We start from the raw sequence: 18,606 nt of genomic DNA, 5'->3' as shown, positions 1-18,606 counted from the left end.
TTCCTAGCATGACAGTGCAAGTTTGGGTCTGCACCAAAATATGTTCATTGATGTGTCATTTTTTAATGAGTTTACCATTTCAGAGGAAAAAGGCTTGTGGCAACATAGTGTTTTAGTTATCTTCATACAAAAGGAAGGGAAAGTGCCACCTGATATTAAGATGTTTACTTGGGGTTGTGTATTACTTAATGCAGTTTCGTATTACCTTTTTTTTTTTTCTTTGTTATGCCCTGTGTCATATTAGGGCAATATTTTCATGGAGTTTTGGTCTAAATCAGAAAAATGCGTACAAAGCTGTTACTATATTCCAGTTTCTCATCTTTCCTTCAGAAATAACTTTATAAGCTTAAGTTTCATTTCAAGTCAGTGAATCACACATTCCTGTGTGCTGCAGCCCTTTCGAAACGAGCTTGAAGACATTTTGTGCTTCATTCTTTAAGGAATGTTTCCCAGTATGCTTTAAAGGCTGAGAGGGGGAAGAGTCTGAATCTCCATGTCTCCTGAAGCTAAATTTGCCTTTGTAAGGAAACTCTGTGTGTGTGCAAGGGAAGGGACAGACTGGACTTGTGTTTTCTAGAACAGGGAGTGGATGTGGTGCAAGTTGGACTTTTTAGGGAGGTTTTGTTGTAATTATTTGTGGAATGAAAAAGAAGTATAAAATCAAAGGTTCAGTCCAGGTAATTGTTATAGCCCATGTCGTTCAAAGGGACAGACTGGGGGGAAACCCCAAATAAGTCTTCAGGAATATTTCTAAGAGAAAATAAGAGACAAAGGAGATGAGTTACATTCACAGCTTGTTTCTTTCCCTTCCTAAGCGTGTTTTCTTGGCTCATCTGAGACAGCTCCAAATTTAGAAAGCACATCAAGCCCTGGCACTCTGAAGGAGCCTGCAGGCGTGTGAAGGCGCCTGTGTGGAAGGGCAGGGTTGTTTCAGCGGGCAGGGAGGGCTGCAGCTTGTGCTGGCAGCTGGAATTCTGCCACTGCGCTTCATTGTTCACTCCTTTGCGGCATCAGGCGGAGGAGACAGCGACCAACACGACTGTCAGTGTTAAAAAGTAATTACTCAGTAATCTCAGCTTCAGATCTTGCCACCCTTGCGCTCCCCAGCCCAACACTGCCACTGCCCCAACCACCACAGCCGCCAAGGCCGCCTGTTTCATTGCACCCCTCGCCGTCCTGCGGTTCCCTCCTTGCTGTGACGGGAGCCCGCCGTGCGAACCAAGGGGTTAATGACAGTGAAGAGAAAAGGAGATGGTGTTTGCTTTCTCTGTGACTGCCTAAAGTTTGGGACGACAGCTTAAATACTCACCTGCCCAGGGCAAATGCCCATGTCAGTGCTCAGACGGTGGGTGTCATGTCTCCTGCTTAGGGTGTTTTTCTGATATTGAAATATTTTGGTGTAATAAAATTATTTCCTAAGCCTTTTCTCTTTTTTGTTTCTTTTACCTCTGTCCTGAAGGAAATAACTTGATATTACCCAGATTTTCCCTAGTTTGTACCTGTCAGAACTCTTCACATTTTTTTTAGTTAACTGTTTTGTGAAATCCTATGCAGGTTTTCTCTTTCCCAGTGGGGTTTGGTTTCTGGACAAAGCTGAAGAAAACTCTTCAGAGTAAGGTGGAGAAGCATTTTTTAGCTAGGTGTGTCTTCCTGAGTGATGAGTAATGGAATGGCTTGGTCCACATTCCTATTCCCTAATGCCTCTGATTGTTACAGCCGCCTTACCCTTGAAAGCCAGGTGGTTTATAGGGAGGTCTCTCCCCTTGTGCACAGGGCTCCCTGCACCAGAAGGGGATTCTTTGACTTGCCTTCCTTTTGGCTCTTTACAATTTTTTAACAGACTGGTCTGTTCCAGTGGTTTTGTGTTCTGAGATTAGTCAGAAACTCAATTGTTTTCTGCCAAAAAAACCTGTCTACCTTCCATTACCAGAGAACAGCTTGCTTGCTCTTAAGGGTTTTGCTCTTTGTCGTTGGAATATTGTGAACAAAAGTATTGCAGGATATGTCTAAACATAACTTTGCTTTTCTGATTGAAAACTTATCAGTGCTGTGTACCACAATCTGAAAACAACCCTTGTGCCCCAAGCCCCACTGAGGAGATTGAAATGAACCTTGTGGTGTTTGGATTGGTCTTTTGTCAACAGCAAAATTTTGTGGAGGATTTAATCATCTGCTTTTTCAGCATCTGAGAGGTTGATGATGATGTTCATATCAGAGTTTGAGGGGAATTTTAAATGTGGTTATATGTAGCTAATTGTGTTTCCCATTTTAATTTAATTACATTTTCTGTGTGAAGTGGAAGTACACTGATTAAGAGTTTTGATACTGTTTGTAGCCTAAACCACATCTGTGTTTTGTTCTACTGATGTTTTGTTGGAATTGAGATTATGAGTGTAGTTTTGGCAGTACTGCCCATTTTTAGCTAAGTAGTCAATAAAATTTGCGTTTTATTAGCATAGGTTACCTCAGTGGTAATATATCCCTGCTCATGAGGAAGAGACATACACTTAGTTACACTGTGTTTTAAACAAAATACTTGAATGGTGATCTCCAGAAGTGTGTCCAGCCAGCTGCCCTGTGATGTGCCTGCGGAGTTTCTATTTAGAAGATGCTCTATGCAGTAACCATCTCAAATATGTTCCTTAACAGCCTCTTGGATGAGGACAGGAATACACAGGGAAAAAAGGCACTCCGAAAAAGGAGATGCTGTGATCCTGTCATGGAGGAGAACTAAAGTGTTTGGTCTAGTGCTGTGTGCAAGGCAACTGCCAGAGGTATCTCAGAGGGGAAAGGAAGTTTTTTACTCAAAACTTGACCTGATAATCCATGAGGGTGAACACCCTGAACAAAGTTGTGCTACTGCTTGTATATCCTAAGCATGTCTAATAGGGTTCCTGTGTTAAACCTGTAAGCTAAACACACTTGTACTTGCTTAAAAAAGCTGAAATTCTAAGATTTTTCCTCATTACTTTATTTCAACCGAGTTGGTTGTCCTCACTTACCCTGGTGAAAGCCCCACACTATGCCTGCCCTGCCAGGAGAGCTTCTCGTGCACTCTCAGCTTTTGGGGACACTGATTTGTGTTGGAATTCCCCCAGCAAAGCCATTACCCTTTCCAGGGATGCTGCTGAAACCATTCCTAGGGCTTGAGAGCCCCCACGGGTGTTTTTTGGTTTCACTGTCCCCTGTGGGTGCTATGTGAGTTGAAGCAAACAGGGATTGCTCCTCTGTTCTCACAGGATTGTGCGGAGAAGTAGTCCTGCTGCATCAGTGATTAGTGGAAAATAAAACTGAGGTTTTGTTGTTTTGTGAGGGATTTTTTTGTTTTGGTTTGTTGTTTTTTTTTCCCTAATCTCCCATGTGTTCCAGTAAGAAAAACAGCAAATGTTTACATGGAAATGTGGATAAAATTGCTTGAATTGGTATTGAACTTACTTGGAAAAGAGGGGTAAGCATCACAATAAGCATTCATGAGCTGCACGAAGTATCTTAAATGAATTTGTTGTCTTAATGCTGACATTTTAAATACTTGCCTAAGTTTTCTTTTTATTCAAAGTAAAAGTGCTGTTCTTGATTAAAAAATCATCTGATAGCAAAGTGTTTTGATTTGCTTTTTTTTTACCATTTTTTTTTTTTTCCTTTAACTGGACTGCTTGGAGGGCAGAGAAAGAGAAAGGGCACTGGTGCAACTTTTGCTTGGAATATCTGAACAGAATGAAAACTAGTAAATGGGAATTACGTGTGTTTGTAAAATTAAAAGCTGTGTATTGCAGAATGGGATGGTGTTGAATAGCTTTGAATGTAGTGGATTTTATTTTTTTATTATGTTGGTAAACGGTAACATTGAAAAACAGCATTGTGAATCAAAATTAAGAATTTAAGACTGGATCCATGTTTTTAAGGGAACAAAACACAGAAATTACTTTACAATCTGAGGAAAATGAAGCAAGGATGTAGTAGCACTGATAGAAGGCAATTTTATCAGTATTAAGTCCCTGAGTGAAGAAGAGTCTATATATTGTGATTTTTGTCCCCCCACTCCCAGTGTCAAGCCCATGTGAAGACGAAAGCCCAGCTTGAGATAATCTGACAGCCTATAAATGGCACAAAAGCGAGCAGTGCAAATGTGAACTGAGTGTTTTGATGGAGTCTTGCAGTCAGCATTCATTTTAAAGCTTTCTTTCCAACCTGTTTGTGTGTGGTATTTGCCTTCATGTATGTGTTTAGTGCCACCTGCTCTGTGCCTCTGAAGAGAGCAGCGTGGAGGAACCTCACAATGTCCTTCCGTATGAAGCACCGCTGGGTGTTTTGAGCATAGATCTTCTCAATGCTGAAATTTCTTCCTTGACAAAGTTACATCCCCACTTTCTCAGAATTATTTCAGAATTCTTAAGATCATTCGGTGTCTTTAGTACGAAGATAAATAGAACTTCAGCTTGTAATAATGGAAGTTTCTGTTTTCTTATGTGTGTTGTTCTGCAGGTTCAAGTGGGTAAGAAAAAACCAAACCCAGAAGCATCGTCTGGGTAGATTTTTCAACATGAATCGTGCTTTTAGCAGGAAGAAAGGTAAGTAATTTAGCTTATATTTCATGGAGACATAAATGCCCCATAAAAATCCTTTAGAAAATTAAGAATTATATAAGGATAAACTTAATCATTGTACTGAATTATATGATAAAAGTGAGCAGCCTTCTAGAAGATGTACAGAGCAAAGCATTCTTGGTTGGTAGTTACAGAGCTTTCTGCATTCTAAGGCTGAAGTTGAATTTGATGTATTTTTTAATTGCGGGATGTGTACACATGCACATATATATAAATACATGAACATAAAACACACATTCTGTTTTCTGTTTTTGCCTGCACACACCAAAGGAGGTGCTGGAGGGTTTTAGAACTTCGAAGAGTCAGTGGCTTTTCTTTATCTATATTCATTGGATTCTTATTCTTGGAGAAGCTGTGTTTTCAAACTGTGTTTAATATATGTGAAATATCTCATGCAGCAGGATATTTTTAGCCGCAAGGAGCTATTCTGGATTTGTAGCAATCTGAAATGGCGTGCTTTCCAAGAGGATATCAAAGCACTAAATATTCAGAGTTATATATGTTGCTTCTCTGGCTTGCTTAGTCTCTTTTCTTGCAGTGTTTAATCATAAACATAAGTCTTTAGAAGGAGCATTAGGGATGCCGCTGTTTTTACTGACAGCTTTGGTACTTTCCCCTGTTTGTAAGGTGAAGGATACTCAGTAGGTCTCATTTCTTTATTTTCTATGTGTTCTTCTAAAGGTCCTTTCAGTGTGGCACACATTGAGATGGAGCCCTTGCATGAATAAGTAGGTGTAACCTCAGCTGAAGTGACTGTAAATATTTTGTTTATATAACAAACGTTTCTGCTTTGGTATCAATATCCAAGCTGGAAATAAAAAGAATCTGGGTACTTAGGCCAACCTGAAATGACAGCATCACTGCACCCTCGTGTGTCCAGTGCATTTGTTTGTTAAAGCCAGATGAATCAAGGCAAGAGCAGCAGTCCAGAACATCAGCACGTGATCACTGCAGGAAGATATGTTTACAAAGGCTGCAAAATAGGATGGAAGATCTTTTAATACCCCGACAGCAGGAGGAAATGAGCTTAAACCCATAGGGTGTGCTCTTCTCAAGCACTGATGTATTTCCTTTTGTAGGTAATTATAACATCTCTGTCAGCAGATCTGTACTTTCCTGGAGATTGACAGTGTTGCCAGGTTTCTTCCAGATCATATGAGAGACCATTTCATTATGCTTTAATTGTGGATTGATTTACCACAACTGAGAAAGAAACTTGGGGATTGGAGATTGTTTTGTGTAGGAGACCATGTAATTATTTTCCTTTTTTTTTTTTTTTTTTTTACTAATGACTTCTGATAATGTCTGAAGCTCAGCCTGCCATGTTTCAGAAACAGACCAGTTATGTTTCTCTAGATATTTTCTCAGAGTTTTGACTTGGACCCAGAATGCTAAAATGCTCTGTCACTGCTTCATATTGCCCTTGGCAGTTTCTGCATCTTGCCTTTATCATCAGGTTGTGAAGTTGTATCCTCCATTTTCTGGGATCTTTTGAGGGGTCTCAATTAACTTCCCTTTGTTTTCATTTCTTCATAAGAAAATTGTTACTAATTTCTTACTAAGTCCGTACCGGAATTTTTGGAATTTCATTTTATTTAAAGACACTTGCTTTGTTGTTCAGTTAATTTTTTGTGCAGTTTTCTTTCCCCCAGCAAGAAAAAAGTATCATATAAAAGCTGTCAGGAGCAATGAAATGCAATTTGTGTGGATTCCTAACAGTGATTCAGAACCTGAGTAGACAGAGGAATTAATGCTGTCATCCATTTATTTTACTCATAGTAACACTCATGACATTTCTATTCTCATACCCTAGGAAAAAAAAACCCAACAAGTTTCTGTTAAGCAATTGGCAAGAATAAGTGAAAATCACATATTTTTAATGCAAATTGCATTTCAGAAGAACTCAGTCCTATCAGTGTTCATACATAATAACTGCATTTAAAAACAGTTTCAATAGCTGAACTTCCTTTATAGTACTTGATTTCTCTCCCCCCAGATCTCATGGGTACAGTTATTTCCATTTCTTGATGGGTTATTTGGGGATTTCCTCTGTCCACAGGAGTGTGGGTAGTTTGAGGTTGTTAACTGTGTGACTGCTGTGGCTTCCCAAGCAGCTCTTGCTAAACCCAAACCAGTTTCCAGCTGGCTGTGCTGGCAGGATTTGTGTGCATTACAAGTTTGCACCCCTCTGTTACCTTCAAGCTACAAAAACAATAGCCTTAAATCCATAGGATTGTGAGGGGAATTCAAATAGATGTAGGTGATACCTTGCTAATAGCCAGAGATTGTCTTAATTGGGCATATTTACAGAATAAACGCTCCCTGATGTTCACTGTGATGATCATTCCTTTAACAGGATGCATTTAGAGAAGATTGCTACTCGTGCCATAGCTCCCATCTTTCTGAACTGGGCAAACTGGGCACAAGGATGGCTGGGACTGTGCTGTTCTTGCTGATGAGCTCTGTTCTCATGCCATCACCTGATTCAAGCAGCAAAATTTTTCTTCTAAATGCTCAGGAAATTATTAAATTTACAGACAATGAAAGAAAAGAGGCATTTAAAAGCAAGCTTTCTTTATATTTTTTCCCCCTTTTTGTCTTCTGTTGGAGGCTGGATAGCAACCTGTGCTTTCACAAAAGAGTTGCCATGAAATGTGAGTTGCTAAGACAGCAAGTGAGCTCTTTTTGAAATTAATCCTGATCCTTTACAGGCAAAAATTTCCTATATATGAGATGTTGTGGCAAGAGTGTTTATGAAGGGAATCTGTTATGGGAACAGCAGCTTTGTCATAAATCAGAGCAGTGCTCTTGGGAGCACACATCTCCACTTTCAGCATTACCAGTCCTTCATTTTAAGGCTCAATTTTTACTACAGGTATCATATCTGCAGCCAGTACTCAGTGTAAGTTTATTTTTGATGGTGAAGGTTTGGGCACGAAATAGCCACTTCAGCTGACAAGGTGTGCTGAGTGCTCTGGCCTTAAAAAAGTGGAGCAGCCATTGCCTGTCTGACTGCCCCAGGTTTAGTACAAACCAGAGCTGGTGAGTTTGCCTGTATGCCAGTTGGAATTATTTTTACTTCTCTGGTAATCATTTTGGTTGAAGCCCTAACTGATATGCTTAAATCTCAAATTGAAAAAAATCGAGCTGTTCATCTTTCATCCTAATAGTGACAATGAAAATATAAGAAAATGTGAAGTAACACAAATTCAAACAACTTTAACAAAATCAGTTTGTTTCAGAAAGTACTTACACGGGTAAAGATAAATAAACGGAGTCTTTCAGCAGTCCAGGTTGCGACATCTGGTCTCTTCTGTTACCCATGAGCTTCTATAACAGGGTAACCAACTGTAGGCACTAATGTTGACAAAAAGGTTCTTTTTGAGTTTAAAGCTGGTATCAGCACTTGGTATTTTAAGTTGTATGTTGAAATACGGAAAAAACCCCCAAACATTCAAAGCAACATAGCCTCTCTCTTGACTTCAATAGAGTTTGGTTGGACTAACAAATAGGTGTGTCATGGAGAAAATTCTCTGTTGCAGAAATGCTGTATGACTCTACAAACTGTACAAAAGCAAGCATTCTGTTTTCTGTTCATTGGTCAACAAGTGCAGAAAATTACAGTGAAAAGATAATTACATTGTCTTTAAGGATCTCTTTCCCTCTCCCACCAAAACAAGCTGATGAACAATACGTATGTTCATGTTGTTCTGACAAAACTTGTGGAAACTTTTGTGTATCTATCACCCTATTGGAGGCTCGCTTTTGTACGTGATCCAGTTTTGGGGAAGGGGTTTTGAAGAGTCCTGTATACTTTAAATTTTCAATTTTTCCTTTAAAGTCACATGTGGTAGCATGCGCACTTTGAAATGCTGTGGGTGCAGATGGAAGTCTGCTCAATTTGAAATATGTTTGCATCTTGCTAAATTCAGTCACTCTTTTAAGTAGCTTAGGGATATTAATGTAATTCTCCTGTGAGAGATCTCTCAAAATGCTTTACTGTTATGTAAATTTTTCTCAATTCTTGGTATATTTGTATGTAAACTGAATTACTTACTTGTTCTTAATTTAGACTGGATTTTGTGATGTGATTTATTTGCATAAACAAAATAGAAAACACTAACTATGGGGGTTTTATTTTGCTTATTGTTTTAGTGAATGGAGTTGCCACGCATAAATGAATTTGGCACGTTTTACTGATCCTGCATCCTTCTCTTAAAAGATGCTAGTGTAACTGGTGCATATAAATAGGCAAAAATAACTAGTATTTCCTGGCTTTTGCCTCATCAGAAATGTGAGGGAAAACTACTGTTCCTTCCAGAGATGGAAATATTTCCTGAATAAGGAATGACTGTAATCCAAACGCTCTGCAAGCAAAAGATTGAAACTTTTTGAGTGACAACAAATCCATGCTAAAAATGTAGATCTACATATCTGAATTGCAGTGGCTGAAATGGGTGATGTTGTGCAGGATGTAGCAGTTGAATTAAGATTTTTGTTTACTGTACCTCCTTCATCTCATAAAGAATGTCAGCCTTAGTTTTCTTATGACGTGAAGTTCAATGTATGCAGAAATCTAAATTTTCTGGGTTTTTTTCTTCCATAAGATAGCAGTTAATAAGGTGGATAATTGCCGCCGATTACCAGCTCCTGAGATATACAGATGGTCTTTACAATGCTAAATGGAATATATCAAAACAATGGCCTGTTTTAAATCATAAGTTTCAGCAGTAACATTTCTGTGCAATGGCATTTCATGAGTCTTATCTATAAAAGTGTAGACAGGTGCATTTGATGGGCAGGGGCTAACATATAAAAAACTAAAATCAGAGGTTACAAGATGCTTTTTTATGTGAATGGACTGGCTGTAGTATGATCTTTATTTTTATTATAAACATATACTACATTCCAGAGATGAAAGATATTTTGTTTTATATTTTACCTCTTAATGAGAATAGGTGAAAGCCCAAAAGAGTGATGGGGATAAGTGTAGTCCTAAAGTAAATTCTTTCCTTCTGTCAAGTCTATTTCACATCAGTGGTTTAAACAAATTGGCCTATTGTGTGCTGGACTTCCACATTAAGAGTAATGATAAAAAACATAAAGAGGATATATTCACAGAGTTTTAAAGGTATGTAAGCAGCCACAAGCTCCCCTGCTGTGGTCTTCAGATATTCTTGGGGTTGCACTTTGCTCTTTCTTAAGAGTTAACCTTACAGGAGAGAGAGGGGAAAAAAACAAAACACAAAAACAAAACAAAACAAAAAAAAAAAAAAAAAAACACACCACCACCCCACCCTGCTTCTTGATCTTTATAGGATTTTCCTGAACTAATTTTTTTTCAGGAGTGAAGAGTGGGAGGAAAAGATGGTGCTTGTTTGGTATAACAAATATTTCTGTATTCAGCTATTCAGCTGGTCTTGACACAAAAATCATTTAATAGTTTTATAACACCTCCACAAAGAAGTCATGTGCATTCCAATTACTGTTTCATGTCTTTCTCAATGTGGGGTCGTGTGGAAAACCAATACTCAGTGGCCAAGTCCCTTTTTTGTATTGATTTCTGACTCTGTTTTTTGAACTTTTGTTTGTACTATTGTTCTCCTTAGGCTGTGGCAGCACCCATTCGAGGAGGACCTGCAGGGTTTCCACCTTTGTTTGGCAAAGACCCGGTGGTCAGTCTTCTCTTGGTGGGACAGGGACGTGCTCAGCCTGACACTTTGGGTGTGTTTGTAAACATTTGTATGCAGCTGGACACATATTTGTGGTAGTGTATTCAGAGTGGAAAAGCAGAAGGGACAGCTCTAACTGTTTAGGCAAAAAGGAGGTTACATACAGTATGTCCTCAGAGGAGGCATACAGATGAGGAGTGTGCTTTGGAAACCTTTTCTGAAGGATTCTTGGCTCTGTGCAGCTGAGCCTGATTTTTCTTTTCTTTCTGGTCCCATAAGAATAGGAGGATAACTTCCTTTTGCTTATTTTATCTGCCTTATCTTCAAAAAGGTGTTGCAGAACTTATCTCTTGCCTGCTGTAAGGAATATTCTAAGCAGGTTAACAGTGATATTTACAATAATAACTATTTGTTACTTTTCCAAAACCTCAGGAGCTCCTTTCCAGATAATGTGTGTGCTGCTGAACCGTAGGCACAAACACTGGCTTTGTAATGAGAGAGCAGCATGGAAGGAGTCTGAAGCTTTTTGGCTTCTACCCATTAAAATTTATACAGCCACCACCTAAATACTTGAGTTACACAGGTACACTGTGAGATAACCGGATGAGTGTCTAGTTAAAGGCAAAATAACTTATCCGGTGTGAAATAAATTAGGGGTGTAACAACCAGACCTTGGTAGGAATCACAATGGCTACTTGATTTCATAAGGTTTTGTCTTAACAAAGCTGCAAAGCTGTTGGGAAATTGCAGAGAACATCCAAAACAGATGACTCAGGAAAACACTGTTTTGTGAAATCAAATCCTTCTGGCACGTACAAGGATGTACCTTAGGTACTTAAGCAAGAGGAAGCTATAGATATGCATATTTTAGTTGCTTTCATTGGTTGCTCAAACTCCTTTCTTCTCCTTCCAGTTTGAATTTTAAAGAAAGCTCCATTTAAACTTTTATATGACATTATTTCAGTGTTCTGGATTCAGAAAATTAAAATTCTATTTTAATTGTATATTGAGATTGTAATTTATGCTCCTTTTCCCTTGTTTTGACCTATTTACATAATATTCTTTAACAGGAAAAAATTCTTCTGAAGCTTGCTTTTTTTAACATTTTTTACAAGTGATACTCCTCCAAATTTATTTGCAGTAATACTGGAATAGTTCACTGAACTCTTTTTCTACAACAAGACTACAAAAGTGAAATATGGAGCTGGAGGTTTGATCTCTACGTATATCAGTGAAAACTTGCAAAAATGTGATCACTTAAATTATGTTATGACTGTAATCTCCTCTTTGACTTCAAATCAAAGCCTTTATCAAAGACAGTGGAGCTCTTGTTGTAACTAGAAGACACATGAGGTATGGGCTAAATAGTTCAGTTTTATTTTTCTTGGGTTTTTTTCCCCTCTGCTTTAGGAATATGTACTTGTTAAAAGTTCTTAACATCAACAAATCAAAAGTGCAAAAGCTAAGATTTGCTAATCACTGGTCGGTTGCACTAACACTTTCATCCTAGTTTCCTTTATTGTCAAAACTTACATATTAGCATCCATAGCTCAAAAACATAGAGTACAAAATGTGTAGGCTATGCAGTGAATGGTACTGTTGAAGGAAATGCAAATACCAGGCTTATTTTCATTTTGTAACTATGCCAACCCAGCATTCTGTGACACCATTTTGCAATTATAGCAATCAGCTGTTAAAAACCGTTTACAAGGTCCTAAACATTAGGGGAGAAGGACACAGGCAAAGCATTCTGCCAAGCTCACTGTGTTCTAGGGAGATACAGCTCTTTTCGTGGCAAAGAACAAATGTGCATCCAAAGCATATCTTATATTTTGGGGGAAAAAAGAAAAAATTAACAAAAGTAACTCTATTTGAGCTATGTGTATTGATGGGCATTTTCCTCTATATGTTTCTAGGGAAGGCTCTGAGTCATCATTTCATTTGCTTAGTGGTAGTAACCTGTTAATAACTCTAATAAATTACTGCTGTCAGACACCCAGACTTTACTCAGTCATTGCTCTCTAGAAGGTGGCTGGAACAAATGCTGCAGCTGAACAATGCCATAACATGGGTAGATTTGTTTGTTAGCAATATTTTGGTATTAGATTCTTGGCACCCAAAACTCGGGTGCCAAGCGTTAAATCTCAGACCTCAGCCTATCATTTCATGTGTTACCTGTAATGAGGACAGATTCTACCTTGCTGTCTGACCAGCATAAGGGAGGCTTTGTGAGCACCTGCCTCTTTCTACTGCAGTCAGAATAAAGGAAATGGTTTAGCAGGGCGGCAGTTTTTTCATGTCCTGCTATGAAGGTTTTCTTTCTTTACAAAAAAAAATATATAATCTAGGAATAATGAAAGAGAGTACTTATGTACATACACTGAAGCAAGTAAGCTGTTTGTTCCTGAGGCAGTAATACCTAGATGTATTACGGATCTCTTGGGATATCTTCTTCAGGAGACTCTTATTAGGCTGCTTTTCATAAAAAAATATTTTTTTCATAACAGATTTTGTAAAACAGGAAGAAAAGACAGTTCTAAGATTTCTTCTGTTAGCAATCAAACCATCCATCAATGTGAAAAGATACTGATCCAGTAAAGAATAAAGGCTTTAGTTTCTTCTGTTTAGAAATGACTGTATTTTCACCGTGGCACTAAAAAGAGAAAGTTAAAATCAGAGTCATTCTCTGTTTATCATGTTAAATGAATGGCCACTAGGTCTAATATGCTTTCATAAACACTTTAGAAACATTAATTACTTAATGTTACTGAATGTTAATGAATTAATAATGACAGTGGGGCTTAGGGAGGCAGTTAACTAAAGCTGCACTGTGAATGTGCCATTCTACAATCTCTTTGGGCAGCAATACAGAGAGAAATTAATCTCAAAGGGAGAACAATTTCTTGGCACTGCCAGTGTTTTCCTTTTGGTTAGATAAATGATCAGCTGTGCTGTTATCTAACCTCATGTCACCCTCCCCTGCGTGCAGCACACTTGTTCGGGGTCCTTGAGGAAGCCCCCGAGTCGATGGCTGTCGGTGTGTGATTTGTCATCTCACACTTGTCCCTCTGTCCCGACTCTGCTGGGGGCTCTGCCGTGCCTCACACACCTGACCCAGGTGTGTGGGACTGAGCAGCTGGTGAGAAATGCAGGCTGGAAAGCAACCTCCCCTTTTCCATGGTAGGGAGCTGGCACAGCTCAGCCGGGTTAGAAAGGAGAGGAGGCTCCATTCCGAGCAGCATTAATCCTCTGCCCATGGAAGTGCCCAGCTCCCACCTCCACCCCTGCAATTCAGTCTCTCAGACCCTTGGGTCTCCCAGCGTTAACTTGATGTAGTTTTCTCTTAGCAGACTGGTGTGTGCTGGCAGGGAACAAGCCTGAGGCGCTCTCACCCAAGTTAAATTCTAAAAACTAAATTCTAATTACTAAATAAATTCTAAAAACTAATTCTAAAAACTGTCTGGGCTGCTGTGCTCTCTGTGCCTGTGCCACACCCTGAGCGCGCCGTTCATGTGCTGAGCTGGAGAGGCTCCGCACAGGATGGCCAATCCTGCTGGATCAGGGCTGTGGTTGAAATCAGTGGTGACCCTTTTTTGCACCTCTTGTGCCAGTGAGTGTGGCAAAACCACCACATGCTCAGACTTCTTTGAATTTCTTATAACTGGGTTAAGTGTAGGTTTTTATTGGCCTCTGAATGGCTCAAAATCATAATGCTTGGGACCTCATAATTCTCAAGAAAAAACTGAGCACTTTTTAATTAATGTAAACTCTAAGGCAACCTGGATGAAGAACCTCAGACTAAAATAAGTGTGGTTTTCACCCAGTGTAACAGCATGAGTCCTTTCTCTTTCTATTACTGTTTAACATTCGATGCAGGTTGTCAGGTTTGATTTTATCTGGGCTTTCAGCCCTTTTTTTGGGACTTACTGTTTATTTAGCTGGGAAATATCTAGAACTCTTTTCTGTGTAACTAATAAAATAATAATATGAGCTGTGATTTTCATTGTAGGGTTTCATATTTTGCTTGTTGCTTCAGAATGAATAATTAAGTTTCAAGCCATGAAAACTCTTCATAAATTAAATTAGGTGAGGGATCATGCAAACCACAAGCCATATCTACATCAGATATTTGACCAAGGCTTCTTTTACAGGTTTTCCTTTTTCACGTTTTTCTCATTTATTGCGTGCAAAATGTCTGAAATTTGGTCTTTTTCAACTGCTGTGAAATCAAACTAATTCTGAGCAGTATTTCAAATAACTGCTGAGGGTGGTGTAAGTCCAAAATCAGACCTTTGGATTCAGAAGGAGATGCTGGTAACAAAACTACCCCACAGTAGCTTGCATGATTTTTTGAGTGTCTTTGCTATCAGCCTGAGGTCTTGTATTGATTTAGTTTAGCATTAAGAGTTCTTTCCAAAGTGCCAGCACTCTGTAATTATTACTTGCCTCTGAGTAATGGACTTCCATTGTCGGTGGAAATCTTGAGTAGCTTTGTCACAGTATCTGTGGATCTACATCTGAGTGTGGGACTATTTTAGCCAATAGCACAAGACCCCTGGAACGAGGTGTCCTTTGGTACCCTGCCAAGTCACCGATTTCATTTTGAGCTGAGAGCACCTGCCCATATTTCCTGATCTTCCTCCCAATTTGGGGTGCCAACAGTTACAGCAGCATTTGCCTAGCAGTGTTATTCCTCTCTGGAATCTGTAACATTACTGTTGGTGGCTCGTAGGCAACTTGATTTCATTGAAACATTTTAAGTAAAGCTTTGTCCATGATAATGAAATTGGAAAGATTACCGGATGCTGAGTTAAGACCAGCATTTCACACTTGACTCCCAAATGAAATAACTTTTTTTTCAGATTTGAATTTGCCCTGATGGGCTGAAGGGAGGAAGAAACATTTGCAAGGAATTGTTAGTTTTGATGGTACCTGTCCAGCCGCTTGTCTGCTGGTAAAGTTGCTTTAGAAGCTACAGCTCTGTCACTTGTGTGTTGTGGTGGTACTAGGCATGAGTTGGAGAACTATGGCGATTTCCTTAAGAGGTGTCGGGGGCTCCTTTTTAGGAGCTTAAATTCCCCAGCATTCAGGTGGTTTTAGAGTTCTGGCCCTCTGTAAAGCTCTGTGCCAAACGCAGGAAAAGACGGAGTCTTCAAGGTTACATGCTTCGTTTATTAGTTCTTATCTTACAATTTTCTCAGTGTCCAAAAGATGTTTGCCGCGGCTCGGACATCTGGTGACTCCCCCTGTCTCTGGGCTGTCCTTATCTTTTATACTAATTGCTACGTATTCTTTATTTACTATTTCTTACCAATGTCTATCACTATTACTAAAAAGGTCATCTTCACTCTGACCCAATCCTCACTAACTACTTTGTGCCAACGTCAATGCAGAAATGGAGTGAGGGAACAAGAAGGAAGAAGAAAGGGACAACACCCTAAATTCTCCATCTTGCCCCATTCACTTCAATGCCAAGAATCCCAAACTCACTGTTTTTTCACCCTGTGATATACTAAACTACAATCTTTCACACTCTTGTGGCCTGCAATGCTTCCTGCAGTGCAAGAAGCCTCTCCCATGGACTGAAATCAAATCCAGTGTCTCTCTGAGCTCTGGGCTCTGGGCTGGGGTCCCAGACCCCCCTGCCCAGGTCCCTGACCCTCCAGGGCAACCAAAGGAATGCCCTGGACTCCAACAAAGAGGTTCAGTGCTGTGTTTTTACTAGCTTTTCCTTTATAAATATGATAGTATCCCTAGTGAAGCTAGTGAAGAGCGATGTGGAGGAAATGGGTGAATTAGCCCTCGGTATTACCAACGTGACTGCACCTGGAGGAGTTGAAGCTGGCCCTGTGCAGGTGTTGAGGGAGCAGGCTGGGGCAGTGAGCGCTCCTGTCCTCAGTGCCAGCTCCCCGTGCCCGCTCTTGCCAGCCAGCCCGGTGCCCAGCTGCGTGGCTGCAGGTTTTCTCCTGGGCTGGCAGGCTTTGTTCTACCAGGCCTAACTCACAAATTCACCCAGATGGTTGTTTTCCACTTTGGGATAACATCAGCCTTTGATGTTACGTTGAAGTAGAGATCAGGTTTCAGGTGTTAAAATATTCCGGGAAATGATTTCTTGGTTCCAGCAGTCCAACCACAAGCCGCAGTTAAAAGGAAGAGCCACTTTAATCATCCTCCTCTGGGTGCTGCTGAATGGACAAATCATTCTTCCTTAATTAAGAAGTGATAATATCATTCTTCAGTAATGGAGCTGAGCATCACCGCCATCTAGTATGAAATTTGCTTAGGGAGAAAAGAATTCTCCCAGCTTTGTAGTTCCGATCCTGTTACTGTGCAGACTGGTGAATATCTTGTTTAATGGTTTTCTTGCTTCTGCATAATCTAAAATATTTAATTAGTGCTTCCGTGTCAATGTCACAGCTTTTGTTCTTCAACAGCTTGAAGTGAACAGAATTTTATTGTTCCAAAGTGTAACTAACAAAGAAACTTAGTAATTACTATAACTGCAAGTCCCCATAAAGGCAAAGGGAATTGTGATTATCCAAGGGTAGAATTTTGCTTTAAGCTGTTACTTAACTCGATGAAGTTCCAGATTTGTGACTTTAATTCATGCTCATTTAAACCAGTGTAGTCTCAAGTAGAAAATGTTACTAAATGTTCACTATATGTCATATAGAATATTAATTATAGTTATAAATTCTCCCAGATGTGTGGTAATGCAAATTAGTATTTTGGAACGTTTTTGTTTTCTTAAATGCTCTCAAATGAGAACCTTGAAAATTTGATCTTAAGATTGTAATAAGAAGAAGGGTTTTTTTAACATTTGGAATTCCATCTTAAATTGTGTAGAACATTCAAAAAGGCCATCAGAATAGAAGTGGGAGATGTATTTTACAAATAACTACAGAATTATGTGCATGCAGCAGGAAATGTAAGAGAATAACACAATCTTGTAATGGGAAAGTTAAAGGTGAACATGCAAATTTGTTTAGCATATGTATGGGAAAATTACAGATGATCTGAATTTATAAATCAGTTCTAAAACTTATGAATCTGATGCACATCCTTTTTCTTTTATAAAGATTAGGGCTTTTTTCTATCAGTTACAGCTTGGATACATTTTGGGTTGTCTTGATAAGTCATGAGAAAAAGCACATAATGCATCAAAAAAGCATCGTGAGATGCAGTCAGTGCTTGGAACAGCAGGATGCAGAAAATTCTGATCTGAGGCAGAAACAGCAAACAACCTCAGACCAATTAACATATTTGGGAGGAGGAGTTGTAGCTCTTATGGAAAACCAAGGGGGTTAAAATAGGAAGTGTGCCCGACAGGAGGAAGCAGGTCCTTTCTTCTAAGTGTTTGGGAAGGTGTGAGATGTTTCCCTCCAGCCCCTCTAACTACTTCACTCAGCTGGTTTTTTGAGTAAGAGGATGATTGTTGAACTTTTCCACAGAGATGCTGTTATACTTAAGTTAACAATTGAACAATTGAATTCAGTGCTTCTTTTATTTTGCTTTTCTGTAGACAAAACATGGATGCACACTCCTGAAGCCTTATCAAAGCATTATATTCCCTATAATGCAAAGGTAAGAAAATATGAAGTTATTTTCTCCTCATACCTTTAGAATGCAGCACATTCTATCTTGTTTTTAACTTGAAAACTGCAAGGACATAGATTTGCCAGATGAAATAATGAAGACAAACTTAGTAAATGTCTGATTTGCAGGTGAAAATGTTCTGGGTTTAATGGCCAGTTGATTCTTGTTCTGAATTATGGTTTAATAAAAAGCAAGTCTATGTTCCTTCTCTGCTTGATGATGTTCTTTTTAAAGTGCTGCATGCTTACAATATTATTAAAATTAATGGCACAAACTTCTTTTGAACAGTGTCAAAGGCAATGAGTAACAACCCTTTCTGCTGGGTATATTGAAATGTCAAATACTCAGGAAATGTGGTAGAGCAATAATTGCATTTTTTGCACAGTAAAGCCAGAAGCCTCACTTTTATTTTCTTATCCCAATTACAGTGAGATAAGTGTATATGAGTAATGCTTTGATTTGTCTAATGACATCCCTTGACAAGAAATGCATCTTACCTAAATACCTTAGAACCTAAAGGTTCCTAAATATTTAGCTTAATACCAGCTTAGAAGATAGTTTGCTAAAAAGAGGAGAGAATCTGCAGCCATCAGCATAACTCAGAGTTGACTGACTAATCTGCAATTATCTGCTCAAACTGAGAGTATAATTCAATGAAATTCTATGGTGGGCTGTTCTGGATGGCGTTCTCTTATGATTGGTATTTCTTAATATAAAAACCTTTCTTAAAATAG

At 39.1% G+C, this 18,606-nt stretch overlaps 1 protein-coding gene across 9 annotated transcripts in view; it reads left to right on the top strand.

Moving 5' to 3' along the window:
• GULP1 (GULP PTB domain containing engulfment adaptor 1) overlaps positions 1–18,606 on the top strand; it is a 168,337-nt gene that overhangs the window by 85,799 nt on the left and 63,932 nt on the right. For all 9 annotated transcript variants that reach the window (XM_058421266.1, XM_040069097.1, XM_040069085.1 and 6 more), the window contains 2 exons: positions 4,483–4,568; positions 17,799–17,860. In XM_058421266.1, the coding sequence (XP_058277249.1) occupies positions 4,541–4,568; positions 17,799–17,860 (90 nt within the window). In that variant the 5' untranslated portion in view covers positions 4,483–4,540. The remainder of the gene's footprint in view (positions 1–4,482; positions 4,569–17,798; positions 17,861–18,606) is intronic.

Source organism: Hirundo rustica, chromosome 7, assembly GCF_015227805.2.
Source record: "Hirundo rustica isolate bHirRus1 chromosome 7, bHirRus1.pri.v3, whole genome shotgun sequence".
Lineage (NCBI taxonomy): Eukaryota > Metazoa > Chordata > Aves > Passeriformes > Hirundinidae > Hirundo > Hirundo rustica.
This window is presented reverse-complemented; position numbering and strand designations above follow the sequence as displayed.